At 37.5% G+C, this 21,133-nt stretch overlaps 1 protein-coding gene across 1 annotated transcript in view; it reads left to right on the forward strand.

The window, feature by feature from the left end:
• Positions 1-21,133, forward strand: part of LOC100690919 (carbonic anhydrase-related protein 10) — a 130,948-nt gene that overhangs the window by 92,699 nt on the left and 17,116 nt on the right. The window contains exons 4-7 of the mRNA XM_005468602.3: positions 8,896-9,081; positions 14,596-14,691; positions 15,886-15,958; positions 18,950-19,104. Of these exons, the coding sequence (XP_005468659.1) occupies positions 8,896-9,081; positions 14,596-14,691; positions 15,886-15,958; positions 18,950-19,104 (510 nt within the window). The remainder of the gene's footprint in view (positions 1-8,895; positions 9,082-14,595; positions 14,692-15,885; positions 15,959-18,949; positions 19,105-21,133) is intronic.

Here is a 21,133-nt window from a genome sequence, read left to right on the forward strand (position 1 = left end):
TCTGCTAACATTAAAAAAGTAAATAGGCCAGTTTTCAGTAAGTGGGCTGAAATACCTTTGAGACCAAATGACCCAGAGACCACGAGAGATTCTACTGACCAGTAAACTTTCAACTGAAAGCTCTTGAGGCAGTTTCATATCTGAAAAAAAAGTGCTTAAAGCTTTTCAAGGCCACGGATATTCAGCATGCAGGGTTTTTCAAAGCACAGAACTGTAGAAATTGTATAAAACGAGCAGATGAAAAAGAGGCAGTATTTGATCATCCTGATTGCAAAGAGAGGGTTATTTTGCAGTAGTACAGTCATTCAGTATATGTTAAAGACTAATATCCATTTATTTAGAGATGAGGGTAAACTGGATGATGGTGAGGAATTTGTTTGGATGTGAAAAAGCCCTGAAAAAGGTATAATCTTCAAAGCTAATAAAGCAGATGTTGGTAGTCTCTCCCAGGCTGAAGGTTACATGGGCCATTGCTCCTCTTCTGAAAGAAATCAATCAGATTAATGATTCCCTCACACACCATTTCATTGAGGGCTACATAAAAGCACTGTTTAGTTGCTGTGGGTCCTGTAATGAGAAAATAATTATTTCAACATGTATAGAATAATGCAAGGCTTTATCAAAAAATATTTCAAGGTTTCCAAGCTGCAGAATTAGTTTTTTGCTTCTGTGTATTCATACAGAAGCTTAACAGGAGAACTCATTCAGTGATCTCCTTCAACTGAAAAATGGTGATGCTTTTATCAAAAGAAAAACAACAACAACAACGGCTTCACCGGTGCTTACAAACATTAAACAAGGTGAACACACAAGGCTATAAATATGTAGCATGGAGATCAGGGCAGATGAAATGATACAGACCTCTAAATGATAAAGACATCCGGCTTTCAAAATCATTATGCACAGTTATCAAAAGCCAATATGTAGAGCTGAAGTCAAGCTTTTCCCGGGGGTCAGTTTGACCCCCTCAGGCAACAATTGAGGTAATGTCATTTTCTGAAGATGTAGCTAAATTTCTATTATTTTTTTCTAATAATGAGTTACATCTTTGTGTTTCAGGTTTAGTTTTAGGGGTCTTATTACTTTTAAAAATAATTTTAAATTTTTTATTACACGTCATAAAGGTAGATACATATTTTATGAAAATGGGTACAAAAAACAACACAATAACCAACACATCTGAATGATTTTATTATTATAGGGAAAGAAGAGCTTAAATACAAGTTATGTGTTGTTTGAGCAATGCTAAAATAACGAAGGTATAAAAAACAGAGTGCTCACTATCAAAAAGGGTGAACTGTCTAAATTAATACACAGTGCAGTATTAATACACAGTTAACTACAGTAACAGATAACAAAATATGTACAGATTATACAATAAAGTTGTTTTTGTGAAAGTTAAACGGTGACAGTCCATCACTCTGCCCAGCCCTGCCTCTTCTTCACCAGACCTGCCGGCTCGTCTCTTTTTCCACCGTAAAATTTGCTCTGCTGCATCTGCAGCCCTTCACCTCCTCAGCTCTGCTTCTCAGGCCTGACTTGGCTGGTCTGCTCCACGAGTTACTCTTTAGTTGCTCAGATTAGTTCAGCACAGTCTGGTTCAGCTATGGGAATGAAACCCAGCTCAATATTCCATCTCTGACCCATTCAGCCCTGTAATAATTATTCATATATCAGTCAGCTAGCTTGGCTTATCAAATAGCTGACTTTATATCAAAATGTGCATAAATAATATGTATTGCTGGGCAGCCAGGCCTGCCACAACGGTTGCATGCAGAATTTCCAACGGTGGTCATAACGACTCCCCTGGCAGTTCAAAGAATAAATTCTGAATTGAAAAAAAAATAATTTCAATAAATAAATGTTTTTCTTTCCATCTCTTATATAGAAAAATTCAAAATATATTAAAACGAAACCATTTTGAGAAAAGTTATAAATAAGTGAAGACATTTAATTGTTGCATAGCATCGAGGTCATTAAAAAAAATCTGATTAATAACTGTTCAAATAAATGAAAGTCTTTTTCTAGACTTTTAAACAACACGTTTTACTTTTTAACCAAATCTCAACCTTGTTTCAGTGTTTGGAAAACTTTTCTAGTCATCGTGTTTTGAAATGGGACAATTTCTGAAATTAGCATGTGAAAATACATATGGAATTTTTTATGGAATTCAGTGAACGAGAAAATCTAAAAACAATCAATGAACTGAGCTGAAATAACTACCATGGCTCATTAAATTAAATATAATTACATTTATGCACAAACTTCTGAAATAATATAATAACTTCCTCATCTGTAGATTTAGTTTTTAAGGTCAGTTTTATCCACAATATTTTTTGTAAACTGAGTTATACAACTGTTTAATTTTGTAAAGTGGTGTAATACAAAGAAACACCCAAATCCAGTACTTCCATACTGGATTTTAAAAATGGTATATTCATCGTTTGTTCAATTCCACGTTAGATTTGGAAGATGAAAAACACTTTGATGTTTTCACATCTACCACATGTGATGACTTTTAGAAATTTTCACATGTAGACTGAAGAGTGCTTAATCTAAAAGCTGAACTTCTGATCTCAGATTTGAAACTGGCAAAGTTTAGAACTTTTATAACTGGATTTTCTTTTTAATCCAATATACCTTGCATAGTTGCACATTCTGCCTCCAGTTTCTAGACTCAAAATAGATGACTTGCCAAAAAAAATCGTGCAGTAGCTTTCATTTCTAGTACTGTGACTCACTGACTGTTAGGCTCACTGTAAACAATCACACTATATAAATCTTTAAATGAGGAAGTGAAATTAACTTTGAAAATGTTTTTTGCTGGAATTAGAGTACATCAAAGTTAACAGCTAATCATATTTCAGAGTTCACATTACAATAGACGAGATCAGGCTGCTGCAGATGAAGCAGTAAACATCTTTTCGAAGAAGTGTGGATTAGCCTGGTAAGAGATGCTCAGCCCTGCAGTGTTGTGGCTCTTTATCATATGCGCGTAGCAGAGATCCCTAAGGGAGAAAGTGGTTGGAAAATCACAGGCCTCTAGCAGCATAATGCTGTGAAAGAGCAAGGAAAGCAGAGCTTTCTACTTAGCGTTCTACAGCGTGATAATTAAGCCCATCGTGTCAACAGAGGGATAGCCAGAGAGCTTGTCTCTAATAGATACTGGCAGAGCAGAGGACTTAAATTAAAACCTCAGCCCTCACTGTGTGCTTATTGGGTTACATGCATTATGTAGTGGCCTATTAGAGTCCAGGCCCAGGTGGGACCGATCACATTTTCCTCTTTTAAATATTAGCATTTCATTTCCCTTAGTGTTGCTCCGAGGAACTGAAGCTCTTCCTAACCCATTTCTTTATCTGCCCAAAAGTGTTTCACTGTCTCTCAAACTCTCCCTCCAACCCATTTTTCTCTGTCAATCATTGGTTTGGCTAATCAGTGCCCAACTCTGTCCATTTCCTTTTCCATCACAGTTTTCCTTTCTTTGTGTTAGTCCTGTTAATGCCAGCTTCCTTCGTCTTTCTCTCGTTGGTTCTGTAATTGTTTGACTGAATGATTCCCGATTTTCTGTCTTTTTCATCATCTCATTTGCTAATTATTTTTGAGGGATTTGATGTATGTGGCTAATGGTATGCTACTTGCTCACTCTTATAGAATTTTTTTTTCACTAATTTGAAATTCTTAGTTGTATTAAAGGCAGTTATACTCTCCCCAGTTCTCCACTGCAGCTTTCCATTCTATCTCTTCGTGTACCGGGCTTATTTCCCACCAACTAACCAAGTCATACTTGGTTAGTTGGTCCCTCAATCAGGCACAAAATTAAAAAAGCTGATGTTGATTCTCTCTCCCGTTTTGGATTTCAGCTTCACAGCAGACAGGTTCATTTTCAGAAGTAAGAAAACATTCACTGACATTTGTAACAATGCTACTTTAATCAGAGCAAATCTAAAACGACTTCCTTTAAGTAGATAATTGAAAAATGCTGAAATCTCGAAAAACACATCTCTAATATGTGCTCAGTTATGATGTTAATTCTTTTCAGATCAGGCTCCAACTTTATATGTGTTCAATTCATCCAAAGTTCTGATGTTTCACATGAATACCACTTCACTCAGAACATTTACCGATAATGAACCAAAAACTTTTAATTTTTTTTCCTTTTCATCTCATTGTTAGTGGGGATAGACCATGCTCCGAGGTCCTCATTAAATTTCCTGTCCAGTGCCTTAACCATTCAACCATCGCAGCTTTCTTTTTTCTGTTTCAGCTTACCAAACCATCTCCATTCTCTTCGCCTCGTTCCATTAGTTCTATTTCCAAAAATGCTCCCCCTTTGTGCTCATATTTCCATTTCCTACAAATTCTCCTTTAATATCTCCGTATCACTTCATGTTATTTTTATCTTTAACCCCAACTCTTCTCCCTGTATATACATTTGATGCAATCGTATGCTTGATGGAAAACACAAAAAGGCTTTGAAGATTTTCTTCATGCTGCTTTGATTCTCTAAGACCACACATCAAACAGCGGTAACCTGTTTGTGCAGAATTACTTGAAGTATGTTTGATTGGTTTTCATCAATCCAGTACAAGGAACTCCTACATGCATTTGGCAAGTCCCAGTTGCTGTGCAACAACCCCATCGTCTAATGCAGATTTGTTAAAAGATGTGGAAGTGACTTGAGATCTTAGCTTGTCTGTCTGTACAAGCAGCCTCTCCTCTGCTGTAACGTCAGAGCCCTCTGTGTCTTAAGGATTTTTCACCAACATACAACTTTGTGAACTCTGAAATTATGAGGACTTCTGTATTTTTGGTGATAACTTGGTCTTATCTTGATACTTTGAACCATCCATGTTCTACCACTTGTATAGTTCACAGCAGCATAGTCTAAGCAGAGATGGTTAGATCGCACTCCTCTATCTTTTCTTGGGGATATGAAGGTGTTCCCAAGCCAGCCAAAGAGATGTAATGTCTCCAGTGTGTTCTTGATCTGTCTGGGGGTCAGGCATGTCCTCTTTAGTTTGGATTCACCCACGAGGAATTACAGTGAGATATCAGAACCACGTTAATAGGCTCCTTTCATGGAAGAGCATCTGCTCTACTCTGAGCTTTTCCTGAATCACTAAGCTCCTCACACTATCTATAAGGCTAAGCCCAGACACCTTTTGGAGAAAGCTCATTTCTGCCTCTTGTATCTTTGATCTTTTGGTTGCTACTCACCTTTACGCTCAGTTCTCTCTTTGCCTCAGCAGAGAGGTACAGTTTCCACCTCACTGCAGATGCTGCAGACTACCTGAAGGAGTGTTTCCCAAGTAATACAAGCAGTTTAGACAGATTAGACAAAGGGTAAAGTTATTTAGCAAGATTATAGCACTGTGGTTAGGTGGAGGAAAAGGCACTGTACACCAAAACTGAATCGCAAATTGGTTTGTTGTAAATTTGCAGCACACTAAGCATGCTAAGCATAGCATACCAGTATTAATTAACATTTCAAACATGCTAAAAAATCACCTGCCAGTAATTTTATTGTTACAGATCCACTATCCACTTTACTGCTGCTCTCTTTCCTTTCAGTAACTAGTTCACTGCAGCCATAGCTATGCACTTTGTGGCCGACAGTGACACTGTCACACTCCTGGAATAAACAAGGAATTCAAAGCTTTATGCAGACAATTTACAGAAGAATGTCCGGGCAGCAGTCCAAGACCTGGAGCTTTGGAAATGTTAATGCTACAGGACCAGAATCACACATGTAAACCAACAACAGAATGGTTGGAAAATCATTTTCAGCCTAGCTGTAGCATGACCTAATGAGGGTGGTTCAATTAAGACAACATGCTGGTGAACTGTGAAAATGTTTGGGCCAGTAGCCAACAGTCTGCTGATGTAACTCACACACCTTCTTATAAACAGGCCATTCTTCCACGTAGTTCGCTGAATTCAAATTGGAGATTTAAGATTAGACTATGCAAATTTTCCAGCACAACACTGGTACATGTCACACGACGTGTAAATGAAAATGCATTTGTCTTTATGCTTCCTGAACCTGTCGAGTGACGTAGAAGAGTGAAAATCAGCCATTTTTAGATTCTAAATCCCTTTCGTGCTTTTCTTCGAGGATTAATGCCGTGAATAGATTCCAGGCTGGTGAGTAATTGTTTAATTTTATACTACCCCAGCAGTGGTGTGTCACAATTAAACTGAAGCTGAGTGCTTTCTCCTCATTTATTATATACAAACAGCAGTAATGAATATGTGATTGCTGCAGTGTCATATAATATGTATGATAAATATGGTTGGGAGTCGGGTAAAGAGCATTAATATTTACGTGTTGCCAGGGGTGTTGTGAGGAGCTGACAACATACAGCTCTGGGGCTGTTTTAGCAACACGAAAAGCTGTTTTAATCCACACAAACATATTCGCTGTATTCTTCATACACAGAGGAAGGGATAAGGGCACCTAGCACGCACAAAATATAAAGGTTTGGTGACTGAGGCACAGTTAACCAGACAGAAAAACTATGCATCTGTGGACAATGGACACTTTTTGAGAAAGAATGTTTTGAGGCTGTAGTGGCAGAATGCAAGAAGAAAGTTTGGTTAGGAAGATTTTCTTCTCTGATTTGGACAAAACTACAGAAATATTAGCAAACATGTACAGAAATGTACCACAACCACAAAGAAAAGCAGTTAAAAGGAATTCTACATTGAATGCTGTATTCTTCCTAATCTGGCTGAATAGGGATCAAGACGTTTTATTTTAATAGATTGCAAATAGAAAGAATTAAACACCAGTTTCCTCCTGTACTAATATTCATTTATTGTTGTTATTGTTATTGACTGTGTATCCCATTTGATTTAACAGTTTTTTATTTTATTTTTAATGTTATAATTCATTATTTTAATGATTTACTTTGTAGGATTTTAGTGATTTTAGTTTGCCTTGTTTTCTATTAATTGCTCCACCTACTCTTGTAGTGATTTCTTGTGCTGCATACAGGAGCTATTGTGCAATAACTGTAGCAGGAGTTGCTACTTGCTAATCTGCCTTTGTAGATTAAGTCAATTTCTTTTAAATATCCAAGACAGGATTTCCTGATACTTTTTAAAATCATAATAGCCAGTAGCATCTTTACTTAGTAGGGTATCTGACTACTTCATCACATTCTCACAGCAGTTGTTGTAGTAGTAGTAGTTTTGTTACGTTTTTTGGGTTTTGAGAAGTGATTTAGTTCTCTATTTTGTATCACCAGGTTAATTATAGATGACTTTTGACTAGGTGACTAGCTTGTTTGTTGTCTTTGTCCTTTTGTGTCTCCTTTGTGAAGTCAGTCATGTCTCCATGTTTGTTTAAACAGTCTTAATCTCCTTCTCGGTTTTGGTTATAATTCCTGCATCTTTTACTCAGACAGTCTGTTGTCTCATGTGCTTGTTGTGCAGTTTAACTTGTCTTGTTATTTCTGATTTGCTCCCGCGGTGTTTCCCACTTGTTTTCCATCTTCCCACATTACCTGCTATGTATTTATTGTGTGTCCCCTTGTCCTCTTTCAAGGACAAGGGGACACATGCTCTTTCCTTCTGTGCCCCTCGTGTTCTGTAGTCTCTGAGTTTTTATATTTTATATATATACTATAGTAAAGTTACCTTTTGAGTGACCCTCTGTCACTTGGATCCACTCCCTGCTTGCTAAACTGTGATAAAAGGCCTGATAGGCTGTTTTCCAGGGTTAGCTTGACCCTGAAATGACAGGTGGTGGGGGATTTCAGGAAACCACGTCACTCAACACAGCCGTGTTCCTGTCCATTCTTCATTTTGGCAGTAGACAAAGTTGATATACTTCTGTAAGTGGGCCATGACGGTGTTGGCGCTGCGGGCAAACGGATTATCCATGTTAAAAATACATAAGTGGCTCATTAACAGTTTCACTGAAAGAGTTAAGAGGTGGCATATGTTATACTCTATTAATCATGAAAGTAATAATAAAAGCAACACCTACATTAAAACTCCATAATGTTTTACAGTTTATTACCAGTACTGTCATTATAATTTTAAGTAGTGCTGATTTTTGTGTTGTAAAAAAGTAGCAAATCATGTTGCAAGTTGTTGCATTCTATTGCTTTTACAACATTTGACTCTTTTCTAACATTACGACAGAAAAATAATGAGTGGGTATAAACATAACAGAATTAAATCAAACCAAATAATGGTTCATACCTGAACAATAAAAATTAACAAAGATAGTGAGTGCTGGCAATCTGTTTGCTTTCATATCAGATTAGTTTGAGACTGGACCAATGCCAAGCCCATCACTGATGGAGCAGGAGGAGGATGCAGGTAACCCTGGTACTTATTGCTGCCATAATGTATTTTTACAGCAGTCTTAGAAATGACTGTGTTTTATACAGTTGTGGACTTCCTCATTCATTAATACATGGTTCAATAATAATTATGCATTTTGTAATGTCATCCGTTTGCTGCTTTTCTCAGCTTCTATCAAGTTACACACGAAAACATGTGTCAAACAGATTAAACCACAGATTTCAGGAAAGAGCCTGACAGACTTTTATGATATTCATTAACAAGCCATAAAAACTAGCACCTCTACTGTACTGTGTCTGTACAAAAAATCCTACCTACTACCTTATTAAAATTCAGAGCACTAACTGGATCCTAGTAGCTCACATGCAATTCAAGATTTATTAATAACAAACCATTCGTATCCATTAGCTTTGTGAATGGTGCCATTTAGGGCTTAAGACTCCTAATGTTGATCTACTCATTATTTTTCAGTCAGTTTTTACTCTGTTGTGTGCTCCCATCTAACAAAAATGTACTGGTGAAATGACAGCTATCATCTTATTATCTCATTATCCCCCTCTGACTGTTTCACTGTAGATGGGAGGCACCATGTACAACACGGGGAAGCATGTGTCCCTGCGGCCAGACAAAGCTCACCTGGTGAACATCTCTGGGGGCCCACTGGGTTACAGCTACCGGCTGGAAGAGGTCCGCGTCCACTTTGGCAGTGAAGACTCTCAAGGTTCAGAGCACCTCCTTAATGGACAGGGCTTTCCTGGAGAGGTAAGAGACAAGACATACAACCATGGTAAAGAAAAGAAAGAAATTACACTGCTTTAAGGTTTTAAGATTAGGTCAATACAACCTGAATTTTACACTGTGTTATTGTTTATTTAAACAAGATAAAAACAAATATAGAAGTATTGAAGGACAAACAAGGGACACCACAGGATCTGATAGTTTGTAGAACCACTTTAGGGAACAATAAGTCGGAGTAATCGTTGTGGAGGAATTTTGGCCCATTCTTCCTCACAACGCTTCAGTTCTTCAAAGTTTGTGGTCATTTGTTTATACATAGCTCTCCTAAGATCCCACCACAGTATTACAGTATTGACTTTGCCTCGGCCATAGTAACACTATGATTCTTGTCTTTTTCAGTCATTTTCTTGTAGATTTGCTGATGTGGTTGGAATCATTGTTTGATGTAATTTTGGAAAAAGTTTAGCTGTCGGACGCTAATTAATTCTGGAGGTGTTCATGGTCAACTCAGTTTGATTGAACTTGGTGGGACGTCCACTTCTGGGAAGATTGGCAACTCTCTTGAATGTTTCACATGAATAATCTTTTTCCATGTATTTGTTTGGAAATGTTCCGTTAATGATTCCCAGATTGATGGGCAACACCTTTTTAGGATCATTGCTGATGTCTCATTGTTAGCATAAGTGATGGTTGTTACAAAGTAACTCATTACTGTTACTACAGTTTCCTTTAACACAGTAATGTAACACTTTGCTGTCCAAGAGTAAGTAATCATATTACAGTCACTAATTTGAAAAAAATACATTACTTACTTTTGTTGCCCAAGTTCAAAATCCACTTCATATCCGCACTTGTGCAACAATTGCTTGAACACATTCCTGGGAGCCCAAAATGGCTGAGATTGATGGGGGAGATATGCACTTTACTTTATAGTGTATTGCTTGAAAGGACAAGATGTAAACTGTGCCCTGGTAAGAAGCAGCTCTCCATGCGCTTACACTAACACTAAGCTGGTATCACAGAGTCCCACAGCAGGAGGGAGAGTGACGCTCAGACTGTGTATGGTGACCCCAAGCAAGCAACCAAAGCTTGATTTTCAGCAGGTAACCAAAGCAGAGATGAACAGGCTGGTGGCATTGTACATAGTGGAGGAAATATTTCATGATGTGATGGCTATCTTTCAGAAAGCTATTTAGAAAATGACCAAAAACAGGAAAAAGACCAGTTTCAGACAGGAAAAGTTTCCAGATATATGGACTAGTTATGGAAACTGAGCTAAAGAAAACATTTCAGAGCTCTGCATGTGTATCTACGGCTGTTGACATTTGGACTTGCCACAATAAAAGCTTCCTGTGACTGGATTAACCCAAATAACTTTCACTATGACAAAGCTGCAACTGTCTGCAAGCAACTTAAAGGACGACACACATACGATGTTATAGCTAGTGAAATTGAACTGATTCATTCAGCTTATGGATTGTCACGCAAAGACACGGCAACTGTCACTGACAATGGAACAAATTTTTTGAAGGCTTTCAAGATGTATGCGCCCACAGTGTCAGATTCTGATGAAGAGGATGAAGAACAAGCTGTGACATTCACAGATGTTGGAGACGTGCGCTCCACTGACACTGACCAAGGACATTTTTCTCTCCCCCCTCACCTGAGATACACACTAAACTTAATTTTAAGTAATGATGTTGACAAATGGCTTACAGCAAACACATATCAGAGTCCATATCAGTGTACAGAAGTGCAACAGGAAAATACTCTGGCCTTTGGACTGGATAAAAACTCACTGTGCCGACAACGAGATGGAAATCAGATGTCATGATGCCCCATCCTACCTTACAGACATTCCCATGCAAGCTTTGAACAATCTCTGTAGCCGACTAACCGTTGACACCATCACTTAACAGGAATATTGGTTCCTCTACTAATATTGCTGATAAAACCATCACTCTGGCTTTGGACATTTTCCAAGGTGAGGATAGCTGCTATTATGGCAGCTTCCAACTCTGGAAATCTCTAAGACACTGATGCTGCAAAGTGGGCTCTCTCAGATGACACCTGGTCTGCCTGAAGCCAAAGTCCAGGTGTGCCTACTGTGATATGAACTATAAAAGCTATAACTGATAGGAATGTTTAACTGATTTCGCAGTTTCAGTCTAGAATTCAGACTACTATCCCTTTATTGTATTGTTTCCTTATTAAAGGGATCATGTGTCTCAGTGATAATGCAGTCGCGTTTATCAGAACACATCTCTCCTGTCTGCCTGTCGCACTTTGCACCAGTCAGCTTGTTAAACATATTTGCTTTGTGTTTTCTCCCAGTACTTGAGTAAATGCTGTAAAATGTAAATATACTGCTTTAGTGAAATATGCCTATAAATAAAGAATGTAAGATTGTAGGCCTGTATGCAGTCGACTTGCATCTTTGTAATTTACACTTTGCAGTTTGCACGAGTTTCCATTAAAAGTGATGTTATCACAGCTCTTTGATGCAGGGTTGTTCTATAGCTATCTTACACTTATTGTATGACACACAGGTAACACTATGTTTGTATAAGCAGAAAAACTAAAAACATAAACCTACCACTCTCTACCACTATTATGTTAGTGTTTACACATTAAATGTAAGCTATTAAACATTTTAAACATGTTGTTTTTATCCTTCTCGTTATTAATTTGAATAGAATATTACTATTGTAGCTTTATTATATTAGACTGGCAACATTTTTTGTAAAGAGATTTTGACCTGGATGGACTTTCACTTGAGATGATGTTTCTGTAATAATAAACGTATTAAACTAATTAAAAGAAGGCTATTGTCTATGTCTGATACATAGAACGAGATACAGAAAACCTTAGACTTGAACACTGAGCCAGTAATCCATCTCAGTGGAAATTCAAACCTTGTTGCCAAAATTGAAAATGTTCAGTTTGGGGCTCTGTGGAGAGACCCCAAGCTTGTCTGTCTTTAACCAAACAGTAATAACAATGGTGCATTTGTTTTGTAAATCCACCCTGTCCACAGAGATGAAAGTGTACACTTCTGAGACACTTCTCAGTTTTGTTATGCAAATTTTATTTGTGATTTCACTTCTGTCAGCGATGTTCTGGAAGAATCAGTAATCTCACTCACTAAATCAAAACTCAATGAGCGGAGCAAAAGAGCTACTACTATTCTATCTAAATAACTGTAAGCACTGTTCAGGAGAAAAGCCAGTGTTTATACAACCTACTAACAACAGGTTTTAGCAGTCAAGACACAATATTAATGTAGTGCGAAGATAGCACATAGAAGGATTAGCATATACTAATAGTGATGATGACAAGAATTTCAATAGAACATTTAAATTGTCCTTGTAATAATAACAATACAATACTAGTAACAATTAAATTAGAGATACTAGCAAAAATGAAAGATAATTGTTTCTAATTGGCACTAAGAATCAGGCAACATCATACAGTAGGCTAATTTATCAATAACTAATGACCATGCCTCTTTTAATTCAGTTAAAACAAACATTCAGGGCAATACTTAGAACTGTAAGGAGAACCTAAGCAGATGAAGCTTGGAATCGGATGGATGATAATTCGCCTGAGATGCAGAGTTGAGATGCAGCAGCCCAATAAGTGTGAAAGCTGATCTGAAACAGTGACAAGTAACATGCCAGTACTTGTTGTATTGAAAGCAGTGTGTAGATTTGTTTGATTCATTAATATGTTATCTATCGCCTGTGTACTGTGTTCTATCTAGAACTCGTAAGCTGTATAAAATGTAAATGTGTGTTTCCAATGTAGCTGAAGAGATGTTAATGCAAATTTGAGTTAAGAAGTTAGCATCGGTACCAATGGAAAGGTCTTCTGGCCATTTTAAAATAGAGAGAAAGAGAAAGCGAGTTTCTGTGTTCGTGAGAATTCTATAAATATTTGATGCAATTTTCCGAAGACCTTTAAGTTTCACAGTGTTCTCCACTATAACTGAAAAACTGAATTTAACAGGCGTTCTTGTAAGTTTGGATAATGTGATTGATTTTATTTGATTTATTATTCCAAAAATTCAGAATTTAAAGAAGAATTTAAAATGCTAAACTTTTGGATTAAATGTTGAAAAACAACAAAAGCATTATTTAAAAATAAACAAAGAAGATGAGTAATCCCTTTGACTTACAATTTGGTTAAACTGAATTTAGTTTATTGCTTATGCAATCTCATGTTGTTCCCTATGGTTTATCGGAGGGAAGGTGTAACTATGGAGGTCGTGATTTGAAGTGCTTTCCACTAACTTGTCGGAGTTACAGATATTGATATACTTTTAAAGCATATCAATATCAAGTTTTGATCATAATTTAGAACCTGCTTACTCTGCCTTAGGAGTGAAGAGTAACACACCCCCAGATACTTTAAAAAAAAAAAGTTTTTCCGATTCTTGTTTGTGAGCGAGTCAAAAATTGAATCGGTCAGGCAGTATTAACTGGGGATTGAACTGGAGCTCAGCCTGAAGGCGCAGTTCTTGATTTATCAGTCAGCTTATGTTCCAGTCTTCACTTTTGATCATTATTTTCGGGTCAGGGCCAAACAAATAGCAGCACAAATACAGGCGGTCAAATGGCTTTTATAGGGTGGCTGAGTGGACACACATCAGATATTGTTTGGCCCCCAGAAGCCTCCCTTTGTAGTTTTTTCAGACATTTGGACCAACCCAAGGGTCTCTCGAGGAATTACATCAAAACTGGAATTGAAAAGGATTAAAAAGGAAAGGAACCATAGATTGCATAAAACATGGGCATTGCTGTCATTTTTTAAATTATTATTTTTTAATAATAGCATCTTTGTTGGTTTTTAGAGTCTTGCAAGCCAGGTTAGCAAGCTGAAACAGACCTGCTGATTATCAGATAGCATAAAAACACTAACTGAAAAATTCTCCAGGAAGCTTTGAAACTTGAGTAAAATCAGAATGTACACTGTAAGTTGCAGCTCAGATATGCTTTTTTCCTAATAAAATTAAATAAATGTTACGACGCGTTCTTTGCTTCTCATTTTTCACTCTGCTCCCAGGAGACCTTGATAGATATACCTCTTTTGTTTTAGATAAATAAATATGTCTGCTTAATTTATTGCACAGCGCTTTCCCCCTTTTTTGTGTTTGTTTCTTCCTGCTTATACCTGCATTTAAAAGTTTGTGAAAATTGACTATGACTAGCTAGCCCTGACTCCGAGGACTAGTGGCACGATCATTTTAATTTAACATCCTCTGTCAGTATGTCTGTGAAGGTTCTCAGTCATCCATGTCCTACCATGTCCTCTGTCAGATTAAAAGTTTTCCAAAACATACATGTCAGAAGGCTGTTGCTAATGCTACAAATCTCAGAATTCTTTTCCCCTTCCTTCAGTCAGTCAAGCACCTTTGTCAAAAAAAGGAAAGTATGCAAACAAGTTTTTTTTTTAATAATAGTGAAATTTAAGACATAAAAGCTGCATCTTTGCTGGAAATATTCTATATATTGCTGTAAAATTGTTTTTCCCTTTCAGGTCCAGCTGATCCATTATAATCAAGATCTGTATGCCAACTACAGCGAGGCAGCGAAGAGCCCTCATGGAATTGCTGTTGTTTCCATCTTTATAAAGGTCTGCTTGTTCTTCTGGGAATACAGGGCAATAGAGTAAAAAAGCAATTAATGCTGGTCTCAGACACCCCAATACTCATACAAAAAACAGCCAGAATACAGAGGTGTAGTGCAGGGGTGATAAACTCAGTTTCACTAAGGGCCACACAGAGAGAATCTCATTAAGAGCCAGATATACAGTATAGAGTTTATTGACATGCTTTAACTTAATTGAAAGAGTGTGTGTGTGTGTGTGTGTGTGTGTGTGTGTGTGTGTGTGTGTGTTTGTTATATAGCCCTTTCAGAGTTTGATCCACATACAGCCCTCATAACTAGTCCACAGAACAGGCTTATTAGTCTTTATAACATTAGTCATGCAAAATAATGTATTCTGACTACAGATCTACAAGATGCATTCCATTCAGCCGGCTCACAACAGCTTCTTCCAGCCTGAAAGTGACAGCTCCTACTAGTACGGTGCACGTAATAAAACGAGATGTGTCCTGATGTAAAAGCAAAGTAGTAAATCTTTAATTTTGTTGTTGCACACATTTATGTAAGTCTGTTCTAGCTTCTTTCACAGGCTTGAACATGGCAACACACTGAGTGTCTGACTCCTCAGTCTCCCATCTCAGTTGAAATCTGCTTCCAACTTTCCTTTTTGTTGTATTCTGTGCTAGCTAACCACTTGGTTTGCAGCTTCTGTCATAACGACAGATTAGTTTGTCATATGTTGTATTTTATACCTAACACAATCTGATGGGATGCATCATGAAGTTCTGAAAAAACAAAACATCCAAGAGTGTTTCTTTGCATCTACAGCCACTTCTTTTCCAGTGACATCACACAGGTGAAAGATGGCTGTTTTAACTTAATGGTGTTGAGTGTAATCGCTCCTGAATCTTGGCCAAATTAGAAGAACAGTTTATGACTGTGAGCTTTTATCCTGACACTGAGCATTTGATCAGAGAATCAGACCATCATCTATATCCCTCTGTATGTATGTATGTATAACGCTGAATTGAATTAAACCTGCAGAAGAGCTTTAACCGTGTACTCTCTAACATACGGCTTTAAAACCTCTCAGTTGTGGATTATTTATTGTCATTATCTAAATGAAATGGTCATAGTGCATGGAAGAAAAAAACCTCTGCATTTGCTACATATTTTATAGCATTATGTGTGGTTTGTGATTGTCTGTGATTCTTTTTTTCAGCTCTCTGAAAATTCCAACGCCTTCCTCAACCGTATGCTCAATAGAGACACCATCACCAGAATTAACTACAAACGTAAGATGCACAGTCTTTATCTGACACACACACATACACACTTATTCTGTTTTCTCTTTAGATGAGCTGATTCAGTTCAAAACATTTACAAACCTCTGGTTCTTGGACTAAATAAAACTCTTGAAATCTTAATATGTACTGTATATAACCTTCTATGATGTTTGCTTCTTAAATTTTCGTCTCTATATAATCATATAAACAGAAACATAGGGCCTCACTTTATTTTAGGTTATCATCTTTCTACTTGCACCAAATCGTATGCTGTGTTCAGACCAAGGCAAAGTTTTTGAGCGGAGTGTTAACAAGTGGCACAATGATGTAGTGGTTAGGACTTTTGCTTCTTTTGCAAGCAGATCTTGGATTTGAAGTTTATGTCCAGCTGAGGACTTTTTGCAGAGCACAGTCTACATTGCAGTTTGTACATTTGTACATATATGTAGATAAACAGCAAATGACTTTGTTTCTCTGCAGTTTCTTTAGATTGTGGCATAATATGTGTTGCTTTTTAATCTTTTAACTTTCTTCACTTTGATAGACAAATTCAGTTTAAGTGATTTCTTGATTCGTCGGGTCTTTTGACAATAACTCTTGGGTGTGGCTAGTGAATTTGAACTTAGTTTTCCAAAAACATTTGGTTATTCACAGTTTATGAATGATTTAACAGGTGGTCGGCATGTAGGTTTGGACTTCTTTCCCTGAATATATGTAATAAACATTTAAATACTGCATTTTGTGTTTATTTATCTTTGTCTAATACTTAAATTTTTTCAGTGATCTGAAACATTTAAGTAAATATACAAAAAGTGATAAAATCAGGAAGGTGAATACTTTTTCACTGCACTCTAGAGGTAAATACATGTCTGTGTGATTTTGAAAATGCTTCAACTTCAGTTTAGCCTCTTACTTCATTCTTTATTCCAGCTATTGGTTGGAGTAAGTAAAGGTAATTGTTCCTTCATTGTCCTGGGTGAATGTGAAACGGTCTGGAAACAGTCCAGTAATTATATTCATGAAAGTAACATGAAGCAAAGCTTTACTACTGTTTGGTCTGAATACACCACGACTGACTTAGGAGTCTGTCTTGAACCTCTAAAGCTGCTACACAACAGTTCATTCTGACACTACAAAATCAGTCTACATCTTGTTTTGCATAACAATACTGACTGATAGTTAAATCTGTCTTCAGAAAGAAAGCTTCATTAATTACATATGAATCACTGCTATATTGCCAAAAATCTGTTTTCCAGCCTCTGGTGTGAAGATGTACAGTCCTCTGATGAACTGTCTTCCTGTTAATGAGGCTAAACATAGCAGAGCTACATAACAACCACATAGACCAACCACAAGACATCCATATGCTTATCCTTATTCTCCATAAACTTAGGTTATACTAATCTAAACCAAGATCCAAGTCAAGTTAATGTTGAGGACTACCTGTGGGAACCAGCAGTGAGTTCTTAAATTAGATGCAACTAATGTAACTGATAATAAGAACAATAACTATATTTGAATAGCACTTCATAAAAAGCACAGTTACTAAGCGCTTCGTTGTTTGGACAAAAACAAACATTAAACATTTGTCCCAGGATGCAGACATGCTTTCAAACATATGGTGTCATATACCTCCCCAAAAACCAAGCAAATGAAGGAAAAGGAGAAAGTATCGATTCAGCCAACCTGATGGTCTTAGAAAGGCTATTCCAAAATTTAGAAGTTGCATGGTAATCTGGCCATGTGATAGATCTGAGCTGTACATTCACACCACGATCCTAACCTTTGATAAATGCATTCCTGAGCTTTTTACCCACCCTGGCTATTAACATCAAAGTCCATAACCTAAACCAAACCTTATTCTCATTTAACCCTAACCCTAATACTTTAAAACAGACCTTTGAAGGTGACTCGGAAAGAAAAAAACAGCAATTGCTTTACTTCTTTTAAAAACTAATAATGGTCCTCAAATAACCCCATGCAAGCAGAGAAATCATGGATCAGTCACTTCAGAAAGGTTTTACACTGACTTACACTCACCAGCTTCTTTATTGGTTAGAGCCAATGCTGGGTTTGATTCCCTTTTATGTGGTTCATTGTGTTGCTGGAAATATTCCTCAAATGTATGATCCATATTGACATGAGAGCACCACGCAGTTGCTGCAGATCTGCCGGCTGTAGGAGGAACTGACTGCCCAAAAAGCGCCGGCGCGGGCCATGCGGCAACCCTCCAATTGTAGTCCATGTTTGCCAGTCGACACTTTATTTATTGTGTCTAATAAATTCAGTGAGGGTTTAATCATGTAGTGAGGAGTTACCCTAACCATTTCTTACCCAACCCTAACCCTTACTTTATTCCAACTTTACACCAGGAGTCTGAGTATGGCTACTTCTGCTGATTCACTTTCATGTAGTACTCTGTGTATACTGCATACATATGTTTGCAGTGTTTGACCATGACTGTCATACTTGCTACTACATAATATGAGATTTGTGAGTTATACTGCCTCTGAGCACACAGTGAAGCTGATAATTTAACATGCATAAAAATGCCTCAGCACATTATTTGTACCAACAATACCTGCTAAAAATGTGCAGATGTTAGGTTGACATATAGCCTCCTTCTGCTGGGTGAAGTTGTTTGTTGGTCCTTCTCTTTCTATTACATGGCCAACACAAGTGTGCACTTAGCATTTTGAGTGCTATGAATACACCACCTGGGTACTCAGAGCACTTGCACATTCAAAATAGTGGAGTTTCAGTATAGACATATGCAATTGGAAAAGCATGAGTCTTTATATTAAAATGTAAAGATGTATCTCATCAGCACTTGTATTTTTAAAGTTATAATTTAACTGTGCGTAATATGACGAATGCACTAAAAAATGCACATTTTTCTTTTTTTCATTTGACTGGTGTCTCTGTTAATAGGTTGGAACATAAGCAAACTTGCACACACAGCCTAACGGGCTCCCCCTGCCATTTTTCTCTTTTCTCTAGACGATGCCTTCTTATTGATGGGTCTGAACATAGCTGACCTCTACCCCGACACCACACGTTATATCACCTATGAGGGCTCCATCACCATTCCTCCCTGCTATGAGACATCCACGTGGATACTCATCAACAAGCCAGTCTACGTGACACAGATGCAGGTATGAAAGTGTATCCGGCGGCTGGCGGAAAAAAATTACTCATATTGTGTTGATCAGGGAAGAAACTTGATTTCTAATTTTCTTGCTGGCATGGGGTACAAACATGCCTCAACTGCAAATTATACCTTCATAACCTGCAATTTTCAAACCGTCTGTTTTTCCCTAAGTGGTTTAGATAAAGCAGGCTGTTGTAACAGTAACGGAATGAAACGACAGAAAACAAACAAATGCACTTTCTTCATCTTAAGGTCTAAAATAAACGCTTGATTCAACTGTGCTGTTTTTTTCCAAGGTCCTCAAGTCATTGAAAATCCTTTTGTTTTAAAACAGAGTAAAACCTTCAAAAATTAACTAAAGCTGTAAACACAATGTAATGGAAAAAAACACCATGACTTCATGTCCACAAAGTCTGTACGCAATGAAATCAACAGCTGCACAACTCCAATTCTCCTATTCATTGCTTCACTGTAGCAGTACTTTTTCAACCACGTCTGCTCTTGATCAGATAAAAAAAAGAATAAAAAAATCTGTTTTGTTACAGAAATATCAATGCAAGATATACCAGGGATGTGATATATTGCAAAATGAATTTGTCCTACAAGATGTGTGTCAATGCAGAATCCAGGATGCCCTACGCTATTCTAGTTAATATAAAAGCAAATAATGGCTAAGGCTCCTGGAAAGTGATGCATACCACCACAAACACCACATCCTAAAAAGAAACTATGCTGAGAAAGAAAATTATAAAAATTAACCTCTGTCTCTCTTCCACATCATGCCTTTTATCCTGTCTTCCTTCTCTCACCCCAACCGGTGGCAGCAGATGGCCCCGCCCCTCCCTGAGCCTGGTTCTGCCGGAGGTTTCTTCCTGTTAAAAGGGAGTTTTTCCTTCCCACTGTCGCCAAAGTGCTTGCTCATAGGGGGTCATCTGATTGTTGGGTTTTTCTCTGTATGTATTATTGTAGGGTCTACCTTACAATATAAAGCACCTTGAGGCAACTGTTGTTGTGATTTGGCGCTGTATAAATAAAATCTAATTGAATTGAATTGAAAAAAAGGACTATCATTTCACTGCTGGAAAGAGTGTTGGCACTCAAGTTACAACATTTCTGCTAGACTGGTAAAGTAAAAGCGATGAACCCTTATAAATGGAGCCAACTGTTACCGGCAGTGCTGAGATGTTTTCTTGGTTTTTATTAATGCCGTGGGACAAATATAATTACTGTATGTGATTAGTGCTTTATATCCAGGTGCTAAGCTGTAAACTGTGGGATCATTGATAGTCACCTTGAACAGACTGTGAATAGCTCACAGGGCTAATAGAGAGAGACACTCTCACATCAACACCTATGATCACCTGTTTCTTTTTTGCATTATACTACAGAGGTGGGCAGCAAAACAAAAATATTTGGTAAAACAATTTTAATTACATACAATAATTACAAAAAGTAACTTTAACCTGTGAGGTCATTGGTGATGAAACCGGCCCTAGCTATGAAGTCTAAGCCTATGTTTAGCAGGAAAGCAAAAACAAGTTTTTTGTCTCACAAAGGCCAAGACTTGTCAAGAGATTAATTAAAATCAAATCACATGAAAAATGATATATTATGACAGTGCAAGCTTAGAGTCATAATCAATGATGATTCAGATTTACAGGGTCAAACTATATGAATTAAATACATTGACTTTTTCTGCTTGGTCAGAATAGCTGCTCTATACTGTAGCTCAAATCAAATATGCAATCTGTAGACCAAGAAGCTCTGTGTCAGAGTGCAACACAGTCCAGCACAGCAAGCGCCTGCATGCATCAGTGAAATCCCACACACTATATGCCATTTATTCTTACTGCATTCCCCCGTTCTCACTCACCTGTCCTGTCTTCTCACTTACCTGCCATCTACTTATAATCTCTCTGTCTTTTATCTTTATTTTCACTTGCTTTTTCTTCTCCCTCTCTCCAATATCTTCTCCTTTTTTTCTCTGATGCATTTTTACCCCCCCATCCATCCATCTTCCCTCTCCACTCATC

The sequence above is a fragment of the Oreochromis niloticus genome, linkage group LG4 (genome assembly GCF_001858045.2).
Source record: "Oreochromis niloticus isolate F11D_XX linkage group LG4, O_niloticus_UMD_NMBU, whole genome shotgun sequence".
In the NCBI taxonomy this organism is placed as follows: Eukaryota; Metazoa; Chordata; class Actinopteri; order Cichliformes; family Cichlidae; genus Oreochromis; species Oreochromis niloticus.